This window comes from Mytilus galloprovincialis, chromosome 3 (genome assembly GCF_965363235.1).
Source record: "Mytilus galloprovincialis chromosome 3, xbMytGall1.hap1.1, whole genome shotgun sequence".
NCBI lineage: Eukaryota > Metazoa > Mollusca > Bivalvia > Mytilida > Mytilidae > Mytilus > Mytilus galloprovincialis.
This window is the reverse complement of record NC_134840.1, coordinates 97,740,612-97,761,837: the sequence shown is the minus strand read 5'-3', so window position 1 is coordinate 97,761,837 and position 21,226 is coordinate 97,740,612. Positions and strand designations below refer to the sequence as shown.

The 21,226-nt window shown below is 31.7% G+C and overlaps 1 protein-coding gene across 1 annotated transcript in view; it reads left to right on the top strand.

The window, feature by feature from the left end:
• LOC143069496 (uncharacterized) overlaps window positions 1–21,226 on the top strand; it is a 65,677-nt gene that overhangs the window by 10,486 nt on the left and 33,965 nt on the right. Inside the window, exon 2 of the mRNA XM_076244170.1 lies at window positions 11,555–11,710. Coding sequence (XP_076100285.1) covers window positions 11,555–11,710 — 156 coding nt within the window. The remainder of the gene's footprint in view (window positions 1–11,554; window positions 11,711–21,226) is intronic.

The window sequence follows — 21,226 nt, the reverse complement described above, 5'->3', positions numbered from 1 at the left end:
CTTGAGAAGTAAGATACATTTTTGATATACTTCCGACAAAATTAACACTGAGTCGGGTATATATCGGTTTGTTCTTATGAGGATGTGAACGTCACCCGTGGGGTTCCGACTATTATAATACCAAAAACGTGCCTTCTAAAATAGTCTTAATAAAGGTTAAGCCGTAAAGATAGTCAGGGCCTTATGACGCCATTTGCATTTCTGTTAGAAATTAAATTAAAACATTTAACATTTAAATGTTCATTTGGTTTAACTTTTAAAACATACAACCCGTTATTACATACATTACATAATACGAAAATGTTTTTGATGCTTAAAAAATATAGCTATTTAAATCTAAGCTGTATTTATATCACAAAATCGCGTGAAGACTGACAAAGTAATATACTGTAACTGATAGTCGGAAATCGGTTCAGAAATAGCACACATTTATTGCTGTTTAAAAAGCATTATCTTGAAACGATATCTTCATTCATAAGCAACTGGTGTTGTATTGATTTTCCCTATGATCAACCGCTCCTAATTCCAAACCAAGCCGGGGGAAACAAGTTTGGAATGAAACTAGTTTTTTATATAATTATAAGAATATATAGTTATAGAAAATGGCTTGTAGTGTTTAATAACCAATTATATTTATTGAACAAATTATAATTGGTCCTTCTAGAGACAGTGTGTTTATAGGTACATGGTGTTATGCACATTATAATCAACCAAATAATTGCCTTGTTTTGTTCAAAACCTGCTGATTGTTCTGGAGAAAATAGGTTCTGTGTAGGGCCACTGTGGCGAGACTTGATTTAGTAGCATAATCTTAAAACGTTTATTTGAATATTTTGATCTGAAATCAAGTGCAATTTGAAACAAACCTTGTTGTGTATGAGACCAAGAAGCAAAATAGTGGCAGGTTGAATATTTGGTTGAGATCAACTCTTCAAATGGAATACTAGAAATTTGTATAGACATTTGTAAATAAACAGTGTCTCTTTGACTTTTTAAGTGATTAAATTTTAAGAAGATTTTTCATAATCTCACATAACCAAAGCAACAATTCATAGACGGTTAAATACCCCAAAAATGTTGCTAGATTAAAGTTATCATATCTTTGTCAATAATTACACATTTTAATATTTTCACTTAGATCAAACATATTTTTCTGCATATCAAATTCATACTTCATTTGAATGGTTGGTACTTAACTGCCTAAAGTGACGAATATGAACAACTGCAGCTTAAAAAAAATAAAAAAAAAATAAACCTCGATTTGTTTTCAACGACTTCGATCGCGACCATTGTTGTGAATCTTTACTAACGAATCAAAAGTGGCCTTACAACAATATTGAAAAGAAAAAGACAGAGTAACGAATCAAAAGTGGCCTTACAACAATATTGAAAAGAAATATACAATGAGTCATCAAACTAACGTCTGTAACAGTAAGATTACAAAGACAGTAATATAACAAGGATGAAACAAAATAAAAACAATACCGCATGAACATTGATAGCCATTATATCGGGTTCATTATATCTATGCTTTGATACACCATGTGATCAATCTGGAAAGGTTTTTTTTCGATAATCGTACCGAAACCATATGATTTATATCTGATATCGCAAAACGTTTGGTGACTATGATGTGCTTCAAATATTTCAGAAAAGATTTGGACGAGGAACTTTGGATGTGAAATATTGACCAAAAATAAATCTATAAAAACAAAAGGCTGGCTTTTCAGAAGCAAAACACGTGTGTGTGTGTGTGTCTGGGTGATGACCTTGTCCTTAAAAGCAAACACTATAAGGATCATAAAGATTTGTGAGGTTAATCCAGAAACACTTGTCAAAAAGAAGATGCAACTACCAAAAAAAGTTAAAAAAAAATAGCAACAAAAACTGATCTGATAAAATCATTAAACACGGTTATGAAAACGCTGACCAAAACAATCAGATTTAAATTGCAACATTCAGACCATCAAAAAATTACCATAAACACAAATAATTTTTGAAAAAGGCTGAAAAAAAGAATAAGATAAAAGCATAACGATGTTAAACCAAATAATGTTCGAAAAATGCTGGAAAAATGAAATAAAATAAATGCATTATGATGTTGAAATTTGCAATAATCAACACGATGGAACCATGATTTACAACCATGGTGCCAGTGGAGGCACACTATCATGTTAAACTATTACTGTAACTGTCAGAATTATCAAAAATATTAATGACAAGGTCAGTAAAGTCTGCTCATTTGGTCTCTGGTTGATAGTTGTATCACTGTCAATCGCACCACATCGCCTAATCTTTCTATATATATTGCGTAATGGATAGTACTGTCGACCTGGGGGAATATGGAGAGGTTTATATAGATAAAGCTTGAATATCTTGGATATATGTTTGGTTTCTGTACAGAACTTTTACTTATTTTTAGTTTGAAATGGATATAAGAAGATGTGTTATGATGAATATCGGTTTTGTTAAATAGACAGTAACACGAGTTTAACAGTAATGCTTATCGACGATAACGTTTGTACATGTTATTTAAGTGAACAAAACAACGATTGGATATAAAGTCGATTCTGTGAAATACCAATACATAGCTAAAACCTTAAACAAAAATGACACCTTGACGTTTAACAAACATCTTTTCTTTATTTACTGAAATTAAATGTTGAAAACGGACGTATTAATTACATAATTTTAATCCCCCAAGGGTAGTACCTTCCCAGGTCTACACTTTTGTGCTGTCATGAGTTTTCCTTAATATGGTCATATTTAACAATTAACTGTTTACAAAACTTTTTATCTATTTTTGAATTGTAGCGTCACTGATGAGTCTTTTGTAGACGAAACGCGTGTCTGGTGTAAATACAAAATTACATCCTGGTATATATGATCAGTTTATTATTTCATAACACTGCATAATTCATATTTATACCCTGCATCAGTTTTCTTAAAGCCTTATTACGAGTTTGTGATGAAACAAAAAATATTGTTTTTTGTTTGATTGTGGGTTTTTTTCAAGACTTGACAAAGTGTGTGTTGGAACTTGACTTATATAAACCCTTGTTTTCAATTTTATTTGACATTATATGTTAACTTGAATAAGTACCACCGTTATTACTAATAAATTATTTATATTATTAACCAACTTCTCATAATGTGTGGTATTCTCGCAACATTTACTAAATCTATAAAGACCCAAATCATTAAACACAAATTTGCTTTATTCAATTTCATATAAATCAAATTTAGTTGATTTATGAACTGAATGTTGTGTTTAATGATTTTCTGTAATTAAATTTTCATATATAAGGATATAAGATAATTAACGAAGTTACCAAGGATGATACTATTTATAATATCTGACAATCCACGTAAATAGACCGTGTAAACACTATATCATAACCTACACATAAAAGAGGCTTGAAGGGGTATTCTTCATATTAGTATCTTTTTACTTTGTATGATATCTTTCCATTCTTTTTCTTTCTTTTTTTTTTATTTGCAGATTATTTCAAGTATTTTATTCTTTTAATTTTCGAACATTTTTTTCTGTTTCTTTATTATTATTCACAGTTAGTCTTCATTTGTTCGGCCGATCATCTTTTGTTTAGTCAGAAACATATATATTTATTGTATACTGCTCCTAGATTTTGTTAACCATTTACAGCCGTTATTTTGTAACTCGAAGGGACATGTGTGTTGAATATGAAAGAAACATATTCAGCAGACAAGTGCATTTAAAAGATAAACTAATTTTGCGTTCCACAATAACTTGAAAAGGAGACGAAAATAAAGAAGCGAAGGATAATCTGTAGTGTGCTTGTATTTTTGCGGGGATTCGGGATCCCACTTTTATTTTTGCAGCAATGGTTTTACTCTTATCGGGAATAGGGAGTTTAAGATTAGTTTATCGGGGTACATAAAAGAATGATTTATTTTTCTCAAGAATTCAGGATAACATCCGCTCCTTCTAAAAAGAAATAAAAAAAGTCAAAATTAAACCATTAATAAGAAGAAAACAGAAAAAAACAGAGCCCAAAGACAAAAACTACTTGTAATTATATTATTAATCAGCGTAAATGCGATGAAATTCCCAAGAACAAGGAGACGTTAAATCTATTATTTGCTCTTTTTTTTATATCATATATTCATATAAATATTGGTTTCCTTTTTGAATGGTTTTACACTAGCCAATTGTTGGGCCCTTTATAGCTTGCTGTTCGGTGTGAGCCAAGGCTCCGTGTTGATGGCATATAATGGTCCAGTTGTGTCTTGCATAGAGAGTTGTGTTCTCGGCACTCATACCGTATCTTCTTATATCTATGTTTATGATTACCAAAATGTGTGTCAAACATATTAAAAGAACGTAATAGCTTTGGTTGTGCAGCTGATCTAAATACGGAGATGTGGCATAAACTATTTTTAATGAATTGTATAAACCCTTATGGGCATTTCATAACCAACTTAATTAAAGTCATATGACACCTCGCATTTTATAACCACCTTAATTAAAGTCATGCGAGACCTTGCATTTCATATATATCTTAATCAAAGTGATATGATGTCTCAAAATAAACACAAAAGTTGAATATGGTGTATATACCTGATGGCTAAGTTTTACTTTCATAGACTCTTGTAAAAGAAAGTTCATTCTTGTGTCCAAAACTTTCAAAATGTACTGCTATTGAATTAATATTTTCGCTGTATACAGTAGCCTTAACTATGACATCTCTCGTTAAAATTTCGACAAGCACACAACGCAAGTGCAAATGGAAAACTATAATGAAAGATACGGCAAACAAAAGAGGAAAGGTTATGAATCGATTTAGAAAGATAAGACAATACACAAAATCATTTAACAACTATTCCTACAAAGTGAAACGCATGGACAATTAAAAAAAACAAATAATCATTGCTCTATCATCTCACTTATTTTCACTATACTGGACCCCAGTTGTGTTCACTTATTGCTACACTAACCTCGGATTAAGATGAAATGGCGGACCAGTTTGATATTTTCATGTGCTCGATGGCGCTTTGTTGATTGAAGCAGCATATATATGTATGCATTGGTTCAACAGTGTCATTATCATTTTAATCACCAGATTTATGTCTATTTCATGCAAATCAATACTTATAACGTTTCACAGTTTTCAAATATTTTTTTTCCTTATAATTAATTTGCTTTATAAATAAACTCATCATCGATACCAGGACTAAATTTAATATATACGCCAGACGCGCGTTTCGTCTTCAAATTGAGAATTGAAATGGGGAATGTGTCAAAGAGACAACAACCCGACCATAGAACAGACAAAAGCAGAAGGTCACAACAGGTCTTTATGTATTGTTTTCTACATTAAATGAGTTTATTCTGCATTTTTATGAAAATTGTTAAGTTATTGCTATTAGAACACTCCCTGCAAAAACATTTTAATGGCAAGGAGCGAACACGTGTGTGTGTGTGTCTGAATAATAAATCTATCTTTATAAGCAAACACTTTAATGTTGTTAAAAGGAAAATGCAACTCACAAAATAGAAAATGAAGAAACGAACTGACAACCTACGCATCAATATCATAACCTGATAAAATCCTTAAACAGGGTAATGAAAACGCTTAACAAAACAATCCGATTCAATTGGCAACATTCAGAACATCAAAGAATTACCATAAACACAAATGATATTTGAAAAAGGTTCGAAAATAAAATTAAATTAAAGCAGTACAACGTTAAACACTACTAGTGATTATATTTGAAAAAGGCTGGCAAATAAAATAAGACAAAAGCATTACGCTGTTGAAATTAGCAATAACCAACACGATGGAACCGTGATTTACAACCATAGTGCCAGTGGAGGCACACTAACATGTTAAACTATTACTGTAACTTGATAACTGTCAAAATTATCAAAAATATCAATGACAAGGTCAGAAAAGTCTGCTCATTTGGTCCCTGGTAGATAGAATACTTTGTCTCATTGTCAATCGTACCACATCGCCTTATCTTTATTTATGTATTGTGTAATTAATGGTACTGTTGTTCCGGGGGAATATAGAGTTGTTAACACAGATAGAGCTTTAATATGTTGGATTTTATCCTGTTTGCTTTACCGTACAGAAGTTTGACTTATCGATTATGTGAAATACCAATGAATAACATTAAAACAAAAACAAAAATGACACTTCTTCTTCTTCTTCTTCTTCTTCTTCAAATATATCGCTACACAAATGTTCTTCTTCTTCTTCTTCTTCTTCTCTTCTTTTTCTTCTTCAAATATATCGCTACACAAATATTCTTCTTCTTCTTCTCTTCTTTTTCTTCTTCAAATATATTGCTACACAAATGCTTGACAAGGACATTCTTCTTCTTCTTCTTCTTCTTCTTCTTCTTCTTCTTCTTCTTCTTCTTCTTCAAATATATCGCTACACAAATGTTTGACAAGGACATTCTTCTTCTTCTTCTTCTTCTTCTTCTTCTTCTTCTTCAAATATATCGCTACACAAATGTTTGACAAGGACACGAAATATCAAATATGTAAAAGTATAATGAAGATGTGGTATTTATCCAGTAGAAAAAACCGTATATAAGTATTTCATTCTTTTATTAACATATCTGCATACTTCATATTTATACGCTAGATCAGTACCATGCTAATTGCCTTAATGTGAGTTCCCCATCTCCATTCTCAATTGTATTGTTATAAAACAACATAATATTGTTTTATTTAGATTTGGTCGAGTGTGTGTAGGAACTTATTTTAAATAAATTCACAATATAAACCCTTGTTTTTTTAATTTTATTTGATATTATATGTTAACTTGAATAATTACCACTGTTATTCTTGGTAAATTATTTTTATTATTAACCAACTTCTCATAATGTGTGTAATTCACTCAATATTTACTAAATCTATAAAGACCCAAATCATTAAACACAAATTTGCTTTATTCAATTTCATATAAATCAAATTTAGTTGATTTATGAACTGAATGTTGTGTTTAATGATTTTCTGTAATTTAATTTTCATATATAAGGACATTAGATATTATTAACGAAGTTCCTCGGGATGACACTGTCAGTATATGACAATCCACGTTAATATATCGTGTAAACATTATGTTATAACCTACACATAATGTAAAAGTGTTTATACCTGACTATGCTGTATGGGTTTTGAAGGACGTATAGTGATCTATATTTGTGAATCTCTATGTCATTTGATCTCTTGTGAAAAGTTGTCTCATTGGCAATCATACCACATCTTCTTTTTTATATCTAGAAGGGGACTTCTTCATGTTTGTATTCTTTTTAGGATATTCTTTACAAAATATGTTTTCAAAACTTTAAATTTTTCGAAAAACTAAGGATTTTCTTATCCCAGGCATAGATTACCTTAGCCCAAGGATTTGTATAGTGAGACTATACAAATCCGTGCTTAGCCGTATTTGGCACAACTTTTTTGAATTTCGAATCATCAATGCTCTTCAACTTTGTTCTAGTTTGGCTTTATAAATATTTTGATATGAGCGTCACTGATGAGTCTTATGTAGTCGAAACGCGCGTCTGGCGTACTAAATTATAATCCTGGTACCTTTGATAACTACTTTCTCTATTTTTGGCCAATTGTATTATAACATTCATCAGTTTCGGTACTTCATAATTCTTTCTTCTTTGGTCAATTGATCTGTTTTGTTATTCACAGGTATTTTTGTTTTGTTTGACTTATTATTCTTTATTTGGTAATTCAAATAATTCATAACTCCTTCTCAAAAGAAATGTATATAAAAAAAAAGTAAGCCTTAAACCATCAGTAGAAAAAAAAGATAACACCATGGCGCATAGACAACTCCTGTTGAATGGTTTTACACTAGTTATTTGTGGGGCCCTTTATAGCCTGCTGTTCTGTGTAGCCCAAGATTCCGTGTTGAAGGCCGTACTTTGACCGTTAATGGTTAAGTTTTTACAAATTGTGACTTGGATGGAGAGTTGTGTCATTGTCAAAATATGAAAAGGACCCAAGAGCTACGGTTTCGCAACTCAGTGTTTTAAATAGGGAGAGTACGAACTATCTAAATGAATTGGATTTATAAGCACTAATGGGCCATTTCATAACCAATTTAATTAAAGTTATAGGAGACCTCGCATTTCATAACCACCTTAATAAAAGTGATATGATGATTCAAAATAAACACAAAAGTTAAAAAGCGGTGTATATAAGATTGAGAATGGAAATGGGGAATGTGCCAAAGAGACAACAACCCGACCATAGAAAAAAAACAACAGCAGAAGGTCACCAACAGGTCTTCAATGTAGCGAGAAATTCCCGCACCCGGAGGCGTCCTTCAGCTGGCCCCTAAACAAATATACCTGTTACTATTAAACACACGAACATAGACGTTCTTGTGACAGACAATGCTTTTTTTCTAAATCTACGAAAACGTACTGCTATTTTAAAATCATTGGTTTGTTGTATTTCACTTGCCGAAATTTTTCCGTATGCAGTAGCCTTAACATGATGCACGGCATCACCTGTATGGACTTCGACAAGCACAATGCCGCTCTGTAAAGAAAGATAAGGTAAACAAGCGTGGAAAGAACATGTTATCAATTGATTCTGAAAGAAGAAAAAAATACACCAAAGTATTTAAAAACTGTTCCTGCAAAATGAAACCCATGGACAAAAAGAATGATCATCGCTCTATCATTACACTTTTTCACGTGCTCGATGATTCTGAGTAGATTGGAGCAGCCGTAGTTAACGCTCAACAATTGAAGAATGAACATTTTTTTGTCGATTATCTGTTCAGCTTTATATTTAAAATCAGACGTACACAGAGGACTTACATGTAGTGTAGTAATAATGTATGCATTGGTTCAATAACTTCTTTATCATTTTAATCACGAAAAACTCATATAAATCAATAGTTATCACGTTTCATAGTTGTTTTTTTTTGTATTTTTTTTCTTTAATGTTTATTATTCGCATTATGTATTGTTTTCTACATTAAATGATAAAGTTTCTTCTTCCTTTTTATGAAAATTATTCAGTATAAATATCTATTTGAACACTCCCTGCAAAAATATTCTAATGTAGTTGTGGTTTCAGGGGAAAAAATAACACTACTTAAAATATTATATTTCAAAGAACTTCGGGGAAAACATCATTATTTAATCAATAAGATTATCCATTCAAGAATTTCTGAAGAAAAACTCGTTACAGACACATGATGTCGTTATGGTGTAAGAAGAGGACATGAATGTATATTTACTCATCCACGCTTTACAATTTGATGTAAGAAGAGAACATGAATGGCTGTATATTTACTCATCCACGCTTTACATTCATTTCTTTGTTTGGATGGTAGAGATAAACGCAATAAACCCAAGATTTGAGATTAAAGCCAAGTAGCTTTCAGATTGAGACGGTATCAACGGTCAGTTTTTGTTGGTTCAACTGATAAAATAAACATATTGATATTTTATGAGGCGCTATTATAATGGTTTAATTGTGTTTTTATGTACGTTGACGTTTGTTTTCTGTTGCAGTTCAGTGTTTCTGTTGTTTTGTTGTTCTCTTTTATAAGTTGGTGTGTTTCGTCGGTTTTGGTTTGTGACCCGGATTTGTCCTCGCTTAATCGTTTATGACTATTACCGGCGGTATACTACTATTGCCTTTATTTATTATATCAGCATAAAATTATGTTATTATTATGTCACTTATTTATTTATCGGTAAAATATCAAATATGTTTTATCATAACAACCACATTATAGCTGTTATTATATAGTCATATCTTGCTCTAGGAAAATAACCGATGACATCAACATAACATCCGACTGGGTTTGCTAAAGTTATGTTTGATAGAAACATGTGTATTCTTTTTGATAAAGTAACAAATATTTCTTTCTTGGTTAAATGAGAAGAAGATTTAAATATTTTGGTCAGCGGTTTGTTTGGAATTGTGCATTGTTAATTTAACTAACTTTCTTAAATTTAAAAATAAGGAGATGTGGGGTGGGAGCCAATGAGACAGAATACAAACAAGGAAATCAGAAAAAGCCTGACAACCTTCAACAATGAGCAAAATAATATGTCCTTATTAATACCAAAGCAATGAACAGAAAACAAATATGACAGATAGCAACAAACAACAAGCACAGGTTCGATGCTTCGGACAAGCAAATAACGAATATTATAGAGTTAAACAAATGTTAGAGGTCAGCTATCCCCTAGTATAGAACAGTGGGTGTTACGACACAATATAAGAAAAAATATAAACTAATAATCCTTTATCCATAAAGACATATTTTGCTATAGTGCTGACGTAGTACACATAAATCTCTACTCTATCGGGTAAACAATAAACAAAGGTAACACAATCAATATCTGATCAACTTGAATGACTTTTTAATTTCCTCCTTCATTCTTTATGTACCCCGGTAGGATTTATAGCGTGTCGTAATGTACAATAACATTGAGAAAAATATGAAAAACAGACAAGGTTTATGAACTGTTAGTAATTTAACTGTTAAGATTGATTTCATACTGACAAAGGGTTAATTATTCAACCTTTGCTTTTATGTTTGGTTTGATAGTAGTCTGGTATTGTGAAGGCATCTGCCTTTGTTGGGGTCTTTCATCAAGATGATTCTTTGAATTATATTTATGAAAGAATGTTTTACATAAAACGTGTTAGCTGACAATGTAATTAGCGAATATGATCCTTGGAATATTATTGTAAAAAAAAATAAACATGAAAAAGTCATAGAAGAAGTAATACCTTTAAAACAACAGATTAATATTCCCTCGTTCAAGGAAAATTATAGAAGTTCATTGCATCCTAGCCTTTGTTAGTCTTGCTCGATTAGAAATATAATGTAACACCGCTATATAACCTAGCCACCAAACAACATACCAGGCTTTGCGATCATCAAAATTTCTAGAACAATTAGTGGACTTAATAAAAGAGGGACGAAAGATAACAGATGGTCTGTCAAACTCATAGATAGAAAATAAACTGACAACGCCATGGCTAAAAAATAAAAAGACAAACAGACAAATAATAGACACAACATAGAAAACTAAAAACTAAGTAACACGAACCTATTTGGAATAATCTATTCGGAAATCAACCAATCATAATACATGATTCAGTGCTTCGAGCTTCGAGCACAATTGTTGTCTTTAATTGTTTGTCCTTCCTTGACGTTTTATAATATCTTAATTTTAGAGATATTAGATATTAAAAAATACGGTATTGGTGTTTGTACATAAACTAGGTCGTTGGTTTTCTTGTTTGACTTGGTTGACATTTGTCATTTCGGGACTTTTGATAGCTCATTGATGAAAGTTTACGGTGACCTTGAGTTGTTAATGTCTTTTTCATTTCCTATATTTTTTTTAATTGTCTCATCATTGATGGCAATCATACCACATCTTCTATTTATATAGAACATTTTATTTACAATTTTATTTTCTTCATATTGTTTGCACATGATTATAAAATGCAAAACGTTAAAAGTCTAAAATGACGTTTGTTACTTTCTATTTTTAGTTCCTCCATATGAAGCTGCTGCTATAGCCACGGGACTTATAAGTGTTGGATTAATAATGGCAGCCATAGTTATATTTATATGTTGGAAATTCCCCATATGTAGATCTAGGACTTTCTGGGACAGGCAAACAAAAAGAATACTTAGAAAATTATACAGTAAGTAAAATGATACTCATTACATCTTGAATACAAGTAAAAGGTTGACAAGGAATAATAAACTGTATCAAGTTATTGTTCCTTATCTTGATGCTTTCGCCTAATATGAGCCAAGCAGATTTCAGATTAAGCCCATTTAGAAGTCGTCTTATGGTCTTTAAAAATAGATAGCTGTCTATACAATATTACAAGCTCTTAATCGCTCCGAGTCTAGAAGGGAATGGAATATTTAAAATGATTATATAAAAATCTGTCAACATTAACATTTATTGACGGTTGAAGGAACGGTAATCCTTTTTATGAGCAGGCTCTGCTAACCCTTCCGGAACACCATCTTTCACCCCCAGTTTTCGATGGGCTTTGTTTTACATAGTTTTTAGATATTTAATGTTGCGTTTTGTGTACTGTTGTTTGACGTGCCTCTCTAGACCCGTTGTTGACTCATGAGTTCGAATGTTCGTTTGGTATCTTCTGCCTCTCTAGACCCGTTGTTGACTCATGAGTTCGAATGTTCGTTTGGTATCTTCTGCCTTTCTAGACCCGTTGTCGACTCATGAGTTCGAATGTCTGTTTGGTATCTTCTGCCTTTCTAGACCCGTTGTCGGCTCATGAGTTCGAATGTCCGTTTGGTATCTTCTGCCTCTCTAGACCCGTTGTCGACTCATGAGTTCGAATGTCCGTTTGGTATCTTCTGCCTCTCTAGACCCGTTGTTGACTCATGAGTTCGAATGTTCGTTTGGTATCTTCTGCCTTTCTAGACCCATTGTCGACTCATGAGTTCGAATGTCCGTTTGGTAACTTCTGCCTCTCTAGACCCGTTGTCGACTCATGAGTTCGAATGTCCGTTTGGTATCTTCTGCCTGTCTAGACCCGTTGTCGACTCATGAGTTCGAATGTCCGTTTGGTATCTTCTGCCTCTCTAGACCCGTTGTCGACTCATGAGTTCGAATGTCCGTTTGGTATCTTCTGCCTCTCTAGACCCGTTGTCGACTCATGAGTTAGAATGTTCGTTTGGTATCTTCTGCCTCTCTAGACCCGTTGTTGACTCATGAGTTCGAATGTCCGTTTGGTATCTTCTGCCTTTCTAGACCCGTTGTTGACTCATGAGTTCGAATGTCCGTTTGGTATCTTCTGCCTTTCTAGACCCGTTGTTGACTCATGAGTTCGAATGTCCGTTCGTTTGGTATCTTCTGCCTCTCTGTTATGTCTTTGTACTAAAGAACTTGCGTCATCAATAGGCATCACAAACTAGCATTACTATACATGAAATCATCAAATTTTGAAAAAAAAAGTTAAATGGCCGTCTAACCATAAACATTCTTAATGATTTATCAGTTTGCTATTCAACTATTTTCTTGATTAGCACTTGATGGTATTTCATTTCTTAAGATATTGTCATAGTACAAAATCAACCGTTTACTTTGTTGCACTTGTGGTCCTCCATATTTTGCTAACACGAGGATGTGCATTGGATAAACAGAAAAAGAGGAAAATGGTAAAAAAGTGTGGGAAAATAGGCAAAAATACTTAAAAAAATATGTAAAACTGGGTCATGGGCAGAATGGAAAGTAAATGATGCTAAAATATAAAAGAAAAAGGATTATGGGTTAAAATAAAGTAAATGAATTACCATAAAAAGAAATGGAAGGCCCCATCCAGACCCTCTTGTATGACATAATGCGGCAATTATCAGGCTATAGCTTATTTCATCAGCTACCTGTCTGTAACATCTGACGTTCTATTCCGGTGTCTGCTGGGAAAATCCATTAATCGTCTGCAATTTATACGCCATTTTTAGTTATAGTATATAGAACAGACATTTTCCCGAATAAATACATTCATATATACAGTTAGAGTTAAAATTTGATGAAGGTTTGTAGTAGCGTAATCTACTTATAATATACTTCATTAGATATTTAGATATATTCAGCAATATACAATAATTATCACAGCTACCTTACGGTCAAAAACATTACGAGTACGATTATCGTACACAGATTCAGAGTTCAAACAATAAAAATACTGAATTCGGTGTTTCAAACACAAATTTTGTACACCGAGTACTTAGTGAAGTGTATGCCCAAGAACCAAGAGCTATAATTACTGTGGACGCTTTTAATACGAAAAAGAGGGCATCCGTCCTGTCGATAAGTACATTGCTCGACACTCCATAGTGTAAAAATGACAACTGAAATGTATTAGTTCCTTTTTTTGCAAATCAAATATTTTATACTTTTACTTTTTGATATGTATGATTTCTGTATTTTGCCGTAATGCGGAATATCTCTATTGCAAGGAATTAAATCCTCCCAGATATACATTCCGTCAGCCTTCATTAAGAGTTTGGATGGGTTCTTCAATTCGCTTAAGGTTTCAGGTAATTGTTCTCTACTGTATACAAATTGTGTTACTGTTATGCTCTATTCTCTATTTATTTTTTGCACCACTATTATTCTCTATTTTTTAATTTATTTATTTTTGCTTAATTTTCTCATATTTTTTTTTCGGGTGGGGGGGGGGGGGGGTTCGTATTTCTGTTATCTAATAACCCAATCCAGACCCTCTTGAATTTATCCGTCATTTAAACTTTCTAATACAAAACCAAACAATAACATGTATCACATATCTTTATTCAAATTGTCCTAGAAACGCTAACCCACTATATAAATAATGTCAGATATTTTGTTATAGTTTACAGTACAAGTAAATCAAGTGTTTCAGGGTCTGTGTGATAATATTTACAGCGTAATGTAGCAATAGTTCCCCTGAGAATAAGCTAACTACAACGCGACTGTCAAGTCCGATCGACAATAGATATTACTGAAATCACATGATACGCCAAGTGTCACATGAGAAATTTAATGCATCATCAAGTTAATATTTGTTTAGATCTGCACAAAAACACAGGCAACCGAGTCTGCTGCATTTAAATGTTATATCGGTTAGACATATAAGGTATCATATATTCTGTGTCGTTATGTTCCTTAGACTAATAACGTACAATAAAGATGTATTCAAGCACTTTTTTGTATTCGATCAACATTCTAATTTAACTGTAATATCGGTTAGTCTAATAAGATATAATATATTCTGTGTCGTTATGAAGCTTAGACTAATAATGTACAATAAAGACGTGTTCAAGCACTCTCTTGTACTCGATCAACATTTTAAATCAACATTAGAGTTGTCATGTTAGGAATCGAAGATCAATTTTCAAGATAGCAATGACTATTGTCAATTTATTTCCGTGTTAAATATTTTCAATTTGGTTTTCAAGCATGGCTCAATGAAGTTTAAATCAGTTGATCATTTCGTTAATAGTAAATGGTATTACACGACAATTCTAGACAAAGCTTAAGAGCTAATTTGAAAAGATTGAATTATTATATTTCTGCAGACGACAGAATAACACGAAATGATTGGTTAATTAAATTGTTGTTAACCTTCATTTTACAATAACGTAATTCATTTCTCTGAGTGACTCAGTGTGGTTATCTTACATAAACACCTGTTGATCAGGGCTGATATGCATAACACTACTTAAGGTGTCAGACCACCAATTAAAAATCCCTATCTGTTTACAGCTTTCTAAATATTTTACCTTAAGTTTAACTTCATAGAAACCAGGTATATCCTGAATTGGATATGTAACACCTTAATTTCTACATGCTAATTTTCAAACCATGTTTAAAATCTTCTAAGAAAGTATTGCCTCTGAGAAAATAACTACTCCAAAAATAACCCCTGGTTTTATGGAAATCTTAAATTAGTAAACTATGTAGCGCATTAATCCTGATTTTTAATGCAAACTCTTAGACACGTAAATTTTGACTCAAAATGGCCTAGATATATTTCTCTTTCACCAAATTTTTCATTTCTGCAAATTTGTTGGTTAGTTTAAGTAAACAATGACACCAAAAGCACTATTTTGTGTCAGAGTAGGGCTACTCTATACGTTCTAAAATTGAATACATGTAATTGGTGGTCTGACACCTTAAGTTAAGATTTGTTCCGAACGGAGGAATTTTTCTACATGTCTATTTTTTAATGTTTTTGTGAATTAATTTGGCAGAAGGTGTATAATCGTGTCGGTTTTGTGTACGTTTGTCAGAGGTTGTAATCATGCCAGTTTTGAGAGCTTGTTTTAACGTGGTACCTAACACTACAGGGAGATAACTCTGTAAAGTCATCTAAACGTTTTAATCACGTTGTATTGTTAAGCTTCTCAATGATAAAAATTAGTGATTGTCAAACTTCTATAATTTTATCCATTGAAATTTTTCCGAAAAAGTGTGTTTCAAATTTTTTGAAATATTTATAGTTTGGCCAAAGGGTCAAAGTAAATCTTTTGCCAAAATTTTATGAAAATTAAATGGGCCAATTAAGTCAAGGTATATGGTACCCTCTTAAAATCGAAGGCTGTCCTTTTAAGAAGATATACTTTCAGTAATTTGTGCCATTGTGATCGCTGTCTCGTTGTCGTGGTTATCTTTCATTATTCATATTTTGATTGAAAATAAAAATGAACTGGACAAAAATCAACAAGTGCATAGTAATCCAAGCAAAACATATATATTTACCATTGTACTGTTGTTTATTTTCATTGTCATTTATAAAAGCTTATATAATCAGCACCTTTAATTCCTCAAAGGAAAATTTTTTGAAAGGGGTCTAGCCAAGAGATTGCTATGTTGCGTGATAAGACAGAACAGTTCAGACCTTTAATTTATTGTGCATGCTTTCATGTATTAGTAGAAATAAGAAAAGGGTATATCAATAAAAATCTCTTTTATGTCCCATGTAATTCTCTTTCATAGCTTTTATCCTTCTTAAATGACATTAAATTACAATGAACTCAGACGTCTTGCAATACATATTTTGAAATTCATTTAACAAAAAAAAAACATTGTAAAATGTAGATATGCAATTGGTCATTGTTGTCTCTTTACATAAAACAAAATGATCTCAATGTCGAGTTTAAAATATGATTTTTCACGGTCAAATTTCTTTGAATCTCGACGTCAACGTGCTCACGAACAATTATTCGCACTTGTGTAAACCAAAACATCCTGTGCAGCATCTTCCTACTGCAAGGGATATTATACAAATATAACCTTTGTATGAGGTCGATACAAGGATATATTGACCTGAAAGAAGTATATTGACTGAGGACGAAGTCCGAGGTCGATATACTTCTTTGGGTCGATATATCCTGTATTGACCTCATACGAAGGCTATATTTGTTATATTATTAATTTCCGACCATGTTTGTATCAAAATCGTCATTTAGGTTTGTTGGAACTTTATAGATATTACATTGTCTCCTTGAAAATAACAACATATTAGTTGTTCTTTCATTTACTTTTTTTTTTACATTTGATGTATTTGAAGATTTTTTTTCGTCAAATAATCGATCACAGATATCATTTGTTTCAAAACGTTAAACAATATCCTGAAATTCATTACATGACGTCACAAAGTATATCGGGTTTTTAGATATTCTAAAAATAACCGTGCAATATGCTTTTTGCCGGTCAATATGCTAACCAGCTTTTTGCTATCCGCCGTGTTCTCTCTACCTTCGAAAATATAGTTTAACATGTGACTATCTCTAAACGAATCAAATTTGTTAAAATATACGAATTAATAATATAAGAAATTATCAATAAAAGCGGAGCAGTATCCGTAATTTGCTATCATTGTAACCAAAGGACATATAGAGATTTCACGAATCGCCAGACAAGCAGAAAAAAAAGACCTATATTATTTCGAACTCAGAATGAATGTAACTTCAAAATAGGATGGCACTTTAGTAGTTTCTTTGTGACCGTCACAGTCTCTGACCAAAAACGGTCACTGTCACAGCCACTTAGTCTGACCGTCAGTATCATAGTCTTTCTCCTATCTGAACGTCAGTATAATAGACTCTCTCCTATCTAACCGTCAGTATCATAGTATCTCTCCTATTTAATTGTCAAAACAACAAAATCACACGTTGTAACTGGAACAGCACAATCAAACAGCAAAACGTCAATTCAATAGTATCAAATCTAATTTCCTTCAGCTATTTCCGCAACCTGTCATATCTATCAATCAACCTGTCATATCTATCAATCATTTCTACGACCAACCAAATCAAGTTTTCACTACTTTTACTTATAAATGTCATTGTCACAGTCACAGTCTCTTATACTTTACTGTCACTATCATAGTCTTTCACACCGAATTATCACTATCACAGTCTTTCACACTGAATTGTCTTTGCGGTCACTATCAGAGTTTATCACACTTTACTGTCACTATTAGAGATTTCCACACTTGTCTGTTACTACCACAGGCTTTCATTTCATACTTCCACTTTCACAGTTGTAGTTTATCAATCAGTCATTACTGCAATATGTCCAAAAAGTGTGATATGATCAATTCACTATTAGAAATACATTGTCTAAACTACTGTGCATATGATACAGCTCTTTTATTACTGTCAAATTTTAAAACGTTATAGATTGATCATTCAAAATCATTTGTTTTATAGCTATTGAAATGATATAGCCTTAATGTTGACACGTCGTTTGTGTAACTGAAAAGCTCCATTCGCATTTGATTATGTGTTAAAACTATGGCATATTCGGGACAACATCATAAGATCGATGTAGGATAAAAAAATTAAATCAAATAGTTTGGGGGTCAACATTGCTGCAAGTTTTGTTAGTCTAAAATCGATTTTACATATATCCCTATTGGTCAATCAATTTTTCCCAACAAATTAAGTTAAGAGGGGGGGGGGGGGGGGGTTTCAGTGAAAAAAACTATGTGAATTAAGTTTGTTATCCTTCATTGAACTTTTAATCTCAGTTATCTTTCACTGAAAGTGAAAGTATATACAAATAGATTTCTAGAATAGTTTTTTTATTATTCAAAAGCAATACAGCTTATAGAATTTACATACACAAATATAAAAGCAGCTGTAAAGTGTTTCTTATATTGTATTGATTGATTGATTATTGACTGCTTAACGTCCAGTGTCAAATATTTCATAATTTTAAGGATATCTTATTTAATGTTGTGTTTCTGTTGTGTCGTAGTTCTCTTGCATTTGATGCGTTTCTCTCAGTTTTAGTTTGTAACCTGGATTTGTTTTTTTCGCAATCGAATTGTGAGTTTCGAACAGCGGTATACTACCGTTGTCATTATTTATGTGGTAAATACAGCTTATATAAAATTTATTATTGTATAGTAATATAATATTTCCCACAGAACGTAACTAAACGTTAGCGTGCAATAAATTCTAATAATGCACTATTGCAATAAATCTTCAAAATTCATCAACGTTTAAATCTTATAGTTAAACCAATTTTTACTTTCAAATATTATATTGCTATACAATAAAATGGTTATTGCATGAATATTTGGAAATATTGTCCCTCGTACAACATATATTGCACTCGCAAGCTCGTGCAATATAAAATTCTACTAGGGACAATATTCCCCAATATAGAAATATAATAGCATCAGTGAATAATATTTCATATGTGTTTTACAATTACTATCAGTTTGAATAATGAAAGTATACTTGTTTTCCAATCAAATCAGCTAAAAGATCTACTCATTGACAAGCAATTAATGAACAGATGGTTTAGTTATTTGTCTTTTGAACCTTGTAATAGTCTCATGAAAAACTTATTTATATCGGAAAAGATTTCACGGCAGATTGTAAGGCCATGGCTTATTAGGTTATAATTGTTTTTGATTCAAGCTTTTCTAGGTAGAAAATTCTTGAAAATTGTCTTCTTCTTCTAACTTGCTTTTTTCAGCTAGTTAAACTAAAAACTAAAGAATTAAACTGTTCGTGTTATACCCACTCAATCATTTTTGGTTAAATTTGATATTTGAATTATAACTGTATATTTACAAATATTCGTGTAGGAACGTTAATAAGTAATTAATCAATCGTAATGCATCTTTTACAGTGAAAAAATACAGCTCGTTCGTTTTTCATCCTTTTCTTTTCTTTTTGCTATACAATTTATTTTTATTCTTGTATCGTTAATTTTTAATCATACAAAAAAAAAGAATTGTCGTAGCCTAAGATAATGACAGATCAATATTATTTATCAGCAATTTCTGTAGACCTGTCACGATATGACTATTATGCTTCTGATCTGCAATGGGAATAAATTTAATATATCTATTAATGGTTGGCAGGAGATTATATCACACAATATATCATACTATGGAAAGATTTCTTATGTTGTAAAACAGTGATGATTTTTTAATGATTTAAAAAAGTGAAAGTTTTCTCAAGTTTTTTTTTTATGTTTTATTGATTGATTGATGGTTGCTTAACGTCCAGTGGCAAATATTTCATAAATTTTCGAGACGATCTTATAACCTTTTTCTTATATTGTACAACTGTGATTTTTTTTTGTGTTGTAAAACAGTCAAGTTTTTTTATATGCTGTAAACCAGTCAATTTTTTCTCGTGTTGTAAAGCATCTTAAGAATCAAGTATACTGTACAATAGTGAAGATGTTGTTAAACAAGTAGTTTTTATCTGTTATAAAACAGCACAGGTTTTCTTATTTTAGGAAACAGTAAAGTTTTTCTTATGTTGTAAAACAGTCAAATTCTTCTTAAGATGTAAAACAGTAAAGTTTGTTTTATGTTGTAAAACAGTGGAGTGTTTCTTATGTTGAAAAACAGTAAAGGTTTTTCTCATGTTGTAAAACAGTCATGTTTTTCTTATGTTTTAAAACAGTAAAGCTTTTCTTATGTTGTAAAACAGTCATTTTTTTCTCGTGTTGTAAAACAGTCAAAGAGTCAAGTATATTGTACAACAGTGAAGGTTTTTCTTATGTTGGAAAACAGTAAAGTTTTTCTTATGTTGTATAAATTGATTGATGGATTGATTGATTGTTGGTTGCTTAACGTCTAGTGTCAAATATTTCATGTATTTTCAGAACAATCTTTACAACATAGTATTGTCCTGATGTTGTAAAACAATAGTGCAAGTTTCTTAAAATGTATACAGTTTAATGTTGGTTAATCTGTTTTAGGACTGTAACATGTGTTAACAGGTAAAGATTGGGATATTTTCCTCCAAGATTTACATTTATAGATAATAATTTCATATCAAAATTGAAAGGCTATTACAAAAATTTCCTACAGTTTAAAATTAGTTATAGTGGAATTTAACTTTTGTTACAGAGGACATGCAGAATATTCCTTTTCGAACAAAATTTGCATGAAGAAGACATGGGTTCTGAATTATATTGACATCATGAATCCGAATAAAATTCCGAAAATTGTTCTTGTAGGAACCTTATTCTATATATATTTCAGGCTGATAGACGGTTTAAGTATATAAATGTATGCTTCCGGTATAAATTGTCTGCCGTGACTCATGGCTTGGTTAGGGTTAGGGTTACTCAGAAAGTTAAAAATATATTTAACGTGTGAGAGCATATATGAAAAAAGTAACAGACTAAAACATAAAAGCCAAACTTAATAATTTAA